Source organism: Ochotona curzoniae, unplaced genomic scaffold, assembly GCF_017591425.1.
Source record: "Ochotona curzoniae isolate NIBS_2020 unplaced genomic scaffold, NIBS_Ocur_1.0 patch6, whole genome shotgun sequence".
Classification (NCBI taxonomy): domain Eukaryota; kingdom Metazoa; phylum Chordata; class Mammalia; order Lagomorpha; family Ochotonidae; genus Ochotona; species Ochotona curzoniae.
The window spans coordinates 4,770-14,399 of NW_024467039.1; the positions used below are offsets into that span (position 1 = coordinate 4,770).

The window sequence follows — 9,630 nt, forward strand, 5'->3', positions numbered from 1 at the left end:
AGTCTGGTTACCCCTCCATCACATCCAAAGCTGGGTGCACTTGGGTCATGGAAAGAGAAGGCTCTCCCTCCACCATACCCTGGCAGCACCTCTGTTGTGGGTCCTCAGACAGAGATGCTGTGTAGGTGGCCACAGCTACCAGAAAAGAGAAGCTGTCCCTTTAAAATGCCCTGCTCGGTCCCATATCCCACGTGGAACCAACATCAGCAGCACTTTCCCACTCACATCCATGTGATGCAAGAGGCACCATCCTTGTCCAGACGTAAAACCAGAAAACCTCAGCTTCACCTTCCCCAGGGAGGATGAACAGGTGAAGCAAATATGTCAGGAAGGGGAAAAAACCAGGCAGCTCCCCGGCCCTCCCCACAAGGCAGTCCATTCTCGCAGCCCAGGCTCTCTGGACACCAGCACCTCCCTACCCTCCTCTGGAGAGCCCAGTTTAAAGAAAGGAGGGAGCCACCAACAAAACCTGAAGCATAAATGCGACGAAAATGCAATCCAAAGCAGGAAAGGTTTATTCTTGCTATCACACATATTAACTCTATTAAGAAAATGGCATCACTTTTTTTCCACCAAAAAAAAAAAAACCCCACACCCCGAAAGATCATTAAAAGGGAATTATAAAATAGCAAATATAGTGTTTATCTTATCTCAGATCAGTCCCCATTACCAATAAGTTTAGCAGTTTCTGCACTAACACCTCCCCCCTCCCTCCCCCTGCTTCTCTTGCATCGGATTTTCACGTTTTCTCATTGTCGGTTGAGTTATAAAAGGCTTTTTGCCCTTCGAAAGTTTAAAAAAAATAAATAAATATTAACTCCTTGGTCCCTGTAAAGTCAAAATGGGCTTCAGAGGAAAGGCGGCTCGTACTTTTACCTTGAGCGAGAAAAGGGGGAGCATCTCGGACTTTTAGGGATTTTTTGCGATTTTTTAAAAATTTTTATTTGGTTATATGCCTGAGTTCTCCCTCCATTTTGGTTGTTTATGATACTGACAACAAGCTGTCCCTGCTGTGTGCCGCTCTCCTGCTTTCATTTAGCACCCCCCTCCCCCTTGCCCCCCCCAGCAGCCACACACCCCGGGCTCACACCTCCCCGCAGACCCCGCACCCCGACCCCGGCTCGCCCACCTGAGGAAAGGGCAGAAAACAAATGCATTTCTCCAGAAAAGAAAAAACCTCTTTCGAAAAAGGGGCAAAGTTACCCCAAGTCACTCAAAGTGCCCCCCAAATATTGCCGACCGCGGGTTTCCGCCAGGCCCCTTGGGAAGCGACCTTCCCCCGGGATGTTTTGGTGGAAAATGCGGAGAGTTTACTCTCAAAACTGAATTTATATTAATTTTTCCCTTATTTTTCGGGTCTCTAATGTCTTCCGCTCTCGCTGCTGCCGCTGCCGCTGTCACAATATTCACAGCACCAGAGACGAGGAGGAGGAGGAGGAGGAGGAGGAAAACTTTTCAAACTTTCCAGACCCTGAATAAAAGGTATTTTTTTTTTCCCACCGACCTCACCTTCGGGTCCCCAGCCGCATCGCCCCCTGCCCTGTCAGAAGCGACTTCGGGAGTCCTCGCAGCCCCGCCGGATTATTTTATTTTATTTTTTTTATTATTATTTTTTTCTCTCTGGGGTCCTGAGCAGGGGCTGGGAGTAGCACAAACTTTTCCTCCTCCTGCCGCCGCCGCTGCTCCTCTGCCCCCTCGGCGAGTCCCATAATTTAAATAACCCTGATATTTCTCCCGCTAAACGCCTCTCCGCCGCCCCGGACCCCGGGAGAACTCACCGCGGGGCTTTAACATCCTCCCTCCGGCCCGTCCGCCGCCTTTACACCGCCCGCGGAATTTCTAATAATTTTTTTCTCATATTTCGGGCTGGACGCGGCGGGCCTGGAAATTGTTTCCTTACGCCTCTTTCCAGCAGCCATTGTAGTGTATGCGCTGCCCCTGCAGCCCAACTTGCAGCTGCCGCCGCCGCCGCCGCCGCCGCCGCCGACGTCGCGCCCACCGCCGCCTCCCCCGGCCTGCTCGGCCGCCGCCCCCGCCTCCCGCCGGCCCGCCCCCAGCCCCCACCCGCCGCTGCGCCCGCCCCCCGGCACCGCCCCACCGCGCGCTCCGCCCCGGGGCCGGCCAGTCCGCGCCGCCGCCGCCGCGGCCTCGCAGGCCGATTGGTCCGGGACGCCGTCCGTCAGGCGCCAGTGTGCGGCAGCAGGCCGCGGCGCGGGGTGCGAGGGGGGAAGGGGAGCGCGGCGGGGCGGGGCGGGGGCGGGGCCTCGCGCGCCGCCCCGCCCACTCCTCCCGCCTCGGCCCGCCTCCCGCCGGCTGGGGGCGGGGCGAGGCCCGCCCTCCCCCGTCGCTCAGAGCCCGGCGCGGGTGTCCGTCCGGCGGCAGCGCGCGCCGATTGGGCGAGCGGTCGCCGGGGAGCGGGGGCAGCATGTTGGGGTGCGCGCTACTTAAGGTCCTGCTGCGTGAGCCATTGACGTGTTTGGAGCTGGAGACGGCCTGGGTGGTGGCGAAGCGGCGGCCCGAGGTGAGTGGTTCCCTGCCCCTCCCTCCACGGCCGCCGCGGGGTCCGAATCTCCGTCTGCCGGGCGCAGCCGCTCGGGCCGAGGCCCTGCGGAGGCGCCGACTCCCTGCCCGGGCTTCGTGGTCTCGCCGCATGGTTCTGTGTGGCCGGGACGAGGAAGCTGACTCGTGCCGGTTGCCCAGCTCTTCCTGCAGCCTCGGAAGCGAGATCGCCTGCTCTCACCCTCTAATTCCCTGCCTGTGCCTCGCTCCGAACCAGGTGTGTCCACCTGTGCCCGCCCCCGGCGGCCCCGCGGAAGGCGGGGAGGCCTCAGGCCGACAGCTCCGCAGGTTCTCTACCGACGTGCCACTCTGGGTTCGGGGCCTCGACCCCCCTGCACCCTGCACCCGGCAGCAGGTCCCCGGGGTGGTGCGTTTCGGCTTCGGGCCGACCCTGCCCGGTGTGCGCCCCCCAAGCCTCTAGGGGCCTGGCCGTGTTAGTGGCGCTCCCTTCCCTCTGTCTCTTGTGAGCTGCTCGGAGAGTGGAGCCGAGAACAACTGCTTGGGCGAGCCGCTCCGTGAAGTGCTTTGCCCTTGGAGTGCATTTCAAGTTGTTCCTCAGATGGACTGCCGCCGTGCGTCCCCCTTCCTGACACCTGTGTCCGGGTCTCTTCCTTGCCGCCTTCTGCCTGTGACCTTTGCTTAGAACTGCGCCTTTTGAAAGGGCGTCCTGGCAGAGCCCCGGGCTCTTCAGCCCCGCCAGTCCTAGTTAATACAGAAGGAATTCATGCAGAGGAAGTGACATTCGGAAACACCAGCTTGGAGTGACTTGTATTTGGTATCCGGAAGGAAGAGGAAGTGCTCTGTGAACAAGCTCAGGTGGCAGCTCTAACCCGGGGTGCCTGTGATGAGACTTAAGTGTTACTGTTAGAGTTCTTATGATGATGATGATGCAAAAGAGGGGAAGACTTTCATGTAAAGTAGGAATCTTGAAGTGTTTTCTTGCACCCAATAATTGTTGAGGTGATTTTTTTAAAGTTTTTATTGAAAAAGCAGATATACAGAGAGAGAAGGAGATAAAGATCTTCCATCCACTGGTTCACTCCCCAAGTGGCCACAATGGCCGGAGATGAGCTGATCTGAAGCCAGGAGCCAGGAGCTTCTTCCAGGCCTCCAATTTGGGTGCGAAGTCCCAAGAATTTGGACTGTTCATTACTGCTTTGCCAAGCTACAGGAAGGGAGCTAGATGGGAAGTGGAACAGTTTGGACACAAACGAGCGCCTATACAGGATCCCTGGTGGATGCAAGATGAGGATTTAGCCTTTGAGTTATTGCACTAGCCCCCTGTTGAGATGATCTTATCTGAGGGGTGGACACTGCTAAGCAGAGTTCTGTTGTCTGGCCTCCTAAGACAGTTGTAAGCTTTCAAAAGAAGGCACTGAGTAGACTATCAGCATCTCTTCTTGGGAAGAATTCAGGGCTACAAAAGCATGCTCACGACAAAAACTTGTACATACAGTTGAATAGCATCTTAGGTTTCTGTCTTTGCTTTTGGTTGACTGGTTATTTTTACATATTGTTCATGGAAAGCATGAAATGGTTGTTTAGTGGTGGACAGTCGCAGGCCTCCAGAATAGCCTGTCCTGTTTCCGTCCTTCTTTGCAAAGGTTGTTCTCCCTTCGCTTCACCGTAAAAGAGGAGATGGAACTGGGAGATTCTCGATTGAGAATGCCTCCAGCTGCCTCGAGTTTCTTTGGCTTAATAATTTTTCCAGAAATGTTCTTATTAATATGACTTTTTTTCAGATGTCCCACCTTGGCCAAGGGAATTAGGAACATTTCATATGAAAATTTTTACCTCCAGCTACTTAGACTGACCAATGCACCACTTAAAAAGTTTTATATATTTTATTTGAAAGACAGAGTTTGAGAGGGAGGAAGGGAGAGAGAGAGAGAGAGAGAGAGAGAGAGATCTTCCCATTCACTGGTTCACTCCCCGAAAGACCACAGAGAGCGATCAGGAGCCAGGAGCTTCTCCAGAGCTCCCACAAATGTGCAGGGGCCCAAGGATCTGGGGAAATCTCCCTCCGCTTTCCCAGGCACACCAGCACAGAGCTGGGTGGGAAAATGGAGTGGCCACTAGTTGGGATACCTGTGCCACAGGTGGCAGCTAGACCTATGCCATGGTGCCAGCCCCTCAACACTACATTTTTTAGTCGGTCGAGTTGGGTGATCTCACTACTTGGCTGTCTTCTTCAGGGTTTAGGTGAAAGGATGATTATACTGGAACAGATTTTAAAAACACATCAACCCCTTCAGCTTAGTTAGTCCACAGTATCTTAAACTGTTGTGGATGGTTTGTTAATAGTATACCAATATGCTGAAATTGAAAAAAAATGCTGGAATGACTAAGGCATTTAGTTGTTAGTTTTTGAATTTTCTCTTTTGAGTCCCTTTGTGTGACATATCTTTGAAGACAATAGGCATATCAGGTTAATCTCAACTCTGTTAAGGAGAGCATTTCCCTGGGATGTAGTTGATATTGCATGAGTCTATGATGTGTTCTTGGAACTGTGGTCATTCTTAATAAGTACATTTACAAGGTTGGGTTTCTAAGATTTGAGTTGGAAGATTATTGCACAGCAGTGCCATTCCATGACTTCCTTTAGCTAAGAGAAGTAGCAGGTAGAAGATGCCACGGAAAGTAAAATTTGAACTTTTATTTTTAAACATCATGTTTTCAAATGTCAGGTAAGCATTAACTTGCCTATTTGGTATATTGGCTGTCCTGGTGCTAGTCACAGAATAGGGACTCTAATTTTAGTTGATAAAAGGTTTTTGCCAAAATTGAGCACTACTGAATTTTTCCATTTTTAGTTCGCCAATCAATGTATAATAATTGCTGCAATTCATCTTATTAGATTTGTTAGTATATTTAGTTGTTGAAACTTTAAAAAGGAGTGTAAATGGCAACTCTTTTTTTTTTAATTGGAAAGGCAGAGTTATAGAGAGAAGGATCTGTCATCCTGTGGTTCACTCGCAAAATGACCCAACAGCCTGAACTGAGCTGATCCACAGCCAGGAGCCAGGAGCTTCCTCCAGGTTTTCCACATGGGTACAAGGACTCAAGGCTTTGGGCCAGCTTCCAGTGGATGAGAAGTAGAGCAGCTGGAGTATGAATGGGTGCCCATGTGGGATCCTGGTGCTTACAGGCAGGAATGAGCTAATAGAACCGTCGTGCTGCCCCTGGATTGTCTTTCTTACTGGACTAAGTCGATCTTCAGAAGATGGATTTCAGGATGGCCTTTGTGTTGAGGTACCAGTGACAACAGTAACATACACACATCCAAGTCTTAATTCTCAAAGTACAAAGTATATGTGAAGGCTTTTACTAGGTGACCATGATGCCAAAACTAAATTTTCAAGAACTCATGGGGTTTTTGAGACTATGGATTGCTTTTCTACCGTTCTTTTCATAACTCCTCTGTTCTCCTGATTTTTTGCTATCCATTCCCTAACTCCTTTTTTCTCTTGTCTTTCTTCAGTAAGAAGACCGCTAAGATGCCCTTGGCAACACCAAGGCTGAGAGATCCGGACATAAATCCTTGCTTGTCGGTAGGGTAGTTTGTTTTTTCGTTTTCATCAGTGTTAAGTTGGGAAAACAGGCTTATTCTAAATTTGTGGACATCTGTTTTCTGCAGTTGTTGAATAAAGTTATTTCCGTACACAAAATATTCTTGGCTGGCTATCCTTTTTTTTTTCACAAGAGCACTTTCAGAAATTCACAATTTAGCCAACAAAGATTCATCTTTTCCTCATTTTTATTTGTTTAATATGCAAATATTTAGTCATAGCTGTAAAACAAAGGAAATGTATATAACACTGAGGAAAATATCCTTAGTCCAATCATGGAAAATGAGAGGAAATTACATTTTAAAATTGTCATTGAAATTAATGTTTTACTAACAATAATTTCATCTTGTCCATGAGACACTGCTGGCTGAGAATAACAGGCTGGTAATAGAATTAGCCTATTGAAAATCTACAAGTTTTCACACAGCTCTTACAAACAAAAGGTTTTGCTGTGATAATACATTTTCATTGAGATTTATTTGGTATGACCTTCACTAAATAGTGCCATATAGCTTGGCCACCCTTGAATAATTCAGCCATCACACTGGTGTCTGTGAGAATTATACCCCTCAATTATAGCTTCTTGAAAAAAGTACAATTTCGCTTTTCTGTGTATTGTATATTAACTTGTGTTTTCAAAAAAATTCTATTGTACAAATCTATTTAGATAAAACATGTTTCTTAGGTTTGTGAAACAAGTTACTCACCGATTCCATTAAAGCTTTCAATTAGATGACTTTTCACAATCAAATTTTTCACTTTGAAGTTTGCTCTCCAGTCTACTGCCAGTTGAAACGGCTTACTCTAATTCCCAAATGGCAGCTACTCTCCTTTAATCTCATAGCCCCATGTTGCTCACTTTGGTTTTGAAGTGTTATTAATGACATCTATTAAGATGACATGCATAATAGTTTGTTTGCTTGCGTAATGGAGTGAATGATAGCCAAAAATACATTGAGATGAATGGTGTTAATTAATTTAGGATGCCTTGATGTAGACTAGTTAATAGTGATAGACTTGGAATTTCCATGCCAGCATTATGATCAAACATTCAAGTCAAAGTGAGAATTTGGAAAAGCCGGGAAGGCTGAATATGTGTCAGAAAACTGAGTTCTGACTCGAGTTGTGCAGTTGTGGAGCAGTGAGGTTGAGTGGGTTGCTCCTGCCTTAGTTTCCTGCTAAGTAGTCACTGGATTAGATGATCACAGTACTTTGGCTCCAGTTCTTGCCATCAGTTATTCAGAACTCCGCGCCTGACTGTGAAAAAGAAAATGCATGAGCAGAAAGTGCTGAGATGATGGCCACATGATTCAGCTTCTTTAGTGTCTCCACAATAAAATGAACAAAAAAAGCTTAGCCATGTGAAATTATGCATTTAGAGGAAATCGGCTTCCACAGAGTTTGGCTGCTTTGGATCTCGTCCCACCTTTTAAGTGATGGCTCTCTCACTTAAGGAATCGGATGCCTCTGCCAGGTGCATGGATGAAAACAACTATGTCAGGGAAAAGTGTTCCAGCTACTTCTTGAAGTACAAAAATTGCCGAAGATTTTGGGTAAGCCTGGCTTGGTTAGCTTTATGTTAAAGACCCATTTCTTTGGCTTGAAACTGAGACCTGAAATTACCTACAATCCCCTTTTTTCCCTGCAATGATGGTTGTAGTAAAACTTTATTTCTTCCTGTTTTAAGGTGTTAGAGAACTGTTACAAATGTAATCTTCCTGGAGATGAATTTAACTTCTTCCTCCATAGCCATCACCATAGGCTACTGCACTTCCATCCTTCATCGTTAAAAATGATGCCATTTTCTCAAGACATTGGTATTTTGTTTCCCTAGTACAAGTATTGGACCTTGTTATATTTTTTCCCTCTGAGAAGTGATCAGTTGGTTTATTAGTCACTCAGTAGCTTATCTTCGTGGGCTTTAGTTGGAGGGTCTTCACAAAGTTCATGGAAGATTCGTTTCATGAAAAAAGTATGCATGGATTTCAAACTGTTTTATATTAGAATTCATCGCCAAACTCCAGTTTTCCGTGAAGCTTTTGAGGGTGCTTCAGATATTCTTGGGCTTATCCAGATATCCTTGCTAATTGTAGCAAATGGGCCGCTATCAGAATAATCCCTTCAGTTAAATTATTAACTGTTTGGAGACATTTATCTGGAGTCTTAGAACCAGGTTGTGGGTTTTTAAAAACCTGATTTTTAAAATATTCTTTTTGAGCAAAAACAGCAAATTCCTAACAAACAATTAACATTTAATATATGACTGATTGTGGTTTATTCTTATTTTGTTCCTACACACAGAATTCCATCATGATCCAAAGAAGACAGAGTGGAGTGAAGCCACCTATGCCGACAGCAGCAGAAAGAGCTGAAATCTTGGGAGCAATGGGAAAGCTACCATATTGAATGTTTGCATTAAAATTGTTTGTGTAACTTGGAAGCAGGTGAATATTTTAAGCAGATGATTGCCGTGATATTGAAACTTTGCCAGGTTTACCCAGAGAGATCTTAAGATCAACCAGGGGTGACATGTTTCGGGTGACCCCATGTCATTGACGTTTGCTCTCATTGCCAACAGGCTGGCACGCCATGGGCTTGCTGTGGCACTGATCTTACGCTCCTAAGGTTTCAGGGGCGGGAGTGTTAGTACAGCTTACTTGAAGAGTTGAGTCTTTCCAGTAAGATGTGAACAAGTAAGGAAGCTGCGAGGCCTGGAGAGGGGCAATGTTTCCAAGGAAAGGAGATGAGTGATGTAACAACTTGACACGTGGAAGGTGTTGAGCTCTCTGTAGACTGTCCCAAGGGAGTGGAGGAGTGAGGAGCAGACCTGGAAAGGTAGGTGCCAGGTAGACGAGTGCTAGGACTTAAATCCCAGACGTACTCCTCAGATACCCTTACTTCGCTGATTTATCGTTGACTGGTTCCCTCACTAGAGAAGAAGCGATTGTGGGTTAAAAGGTTATCCTAAGCTAGTGACATGAAGATGTCCCTCAGGAAATGGTTCTAGGATTCTGAGACTAAAACCTATAAACATTGGATAACCTGTAATATCAGCGCTTGAACCACAATAATGGGGGGGGGGGAAGAAACTGGTTCCCCTTGGAGTAGGATTTCTCTTGGCAGGGAGATGGGCAAATAAGGATGTGGCAATTGAGGTGAATAAGGGGCCCGAGAAGGGAATGCAATACTGGGCTGAGACTAGAGCTTAACTTCATTTGATGATGTAAAAACTAAGACTATTCAGTGTGGTAATTGGAGGATTATGTAGCAGCTCTCTTTATATCCATTGCCTTTTAAAAATTAAGTTTGTTTCATTTCTAGAATAATTTTGAATATGCAGAAACTATTTAATGTGTTTGAAAATAAATGCAAACAAATTACTCATTTCTCTTTTCATTAGATGATGCATCATAGGAATTTTTACTTTCTAAAGATTTATTGATTCATTGGAAAGACAGAGTGATAGAGGGAAAGACAGAAATCCATCTGTTCATTTCCTGGA

The 9,630-nt window shown here is 46.8% G+C and overlaps 1 protein-coding gene across 2 annotated transcripts; it reads left to right on the forward strand.

Annotated features, from left to right (window-relative positions):
- The first annotated feature begins 2,395 nt into the window (after positions 1–2,395).
- LOC121168126 (coiled-coil-helix-coiled-coil-helix domain-containing protein 7-like) lies at positions 2,396–9,205 on the forward strand. 2 transcript variants are annotated; one of them, XM_040997918.1, is made up of 5 exons: positions 2,400–2,521; positions 2,713–2,776; positions 6,041–6,110; positions 7,583–7,681; positions 8,430–9,205. In XM_040997918.1, exons 3-5 carry the CDS (start codon positions 6,057–6,059, stop codon positions 8,532–8,534), a joined length of 258 nt encoding a protein of 85 aa, XP_040853852.1. In that variant the 5' UTR covers positions 2,400–2,521; positions 2,713–2,776; positions 6,041–6,056; the 3' UTR covers positions 8,535–9,205. The 2 variants fall into 2 exon arrangements, with proteins under 2 accessions (XP_040853851.1, XP_040853852.1); XM_040997917.1 differs by lacking the exon at positions 2,713–2,776 and having other exon boundaries at positions 2,396–2,521.
- Positions 9,206–9,630: the final 425 nt, after the last annotated feature.

Coding starts and splice junctions, on each gene's coding strand:
- LOC121168126 (XM_040997917.1), top strand. CDS start 6,057: ATGCCCTTGGCAACACCAAGGCTGAGAGATCCGGACATAAATCCTTGC. Junction 6,111..7,582: donor ACATAAATCCTTGCTTGTCG/GTAGGGTAGTTT, acceptor CTCTCACTTAAG/GAATCGGATGCCTCTGCCAG. Junction 7,682..8,429: donor AAAATTGCCGAAGATTTTGG/GTAAGCCTGGCT, acceptor TCCTACACACAG/AATTCCATCATGATCCAAAG.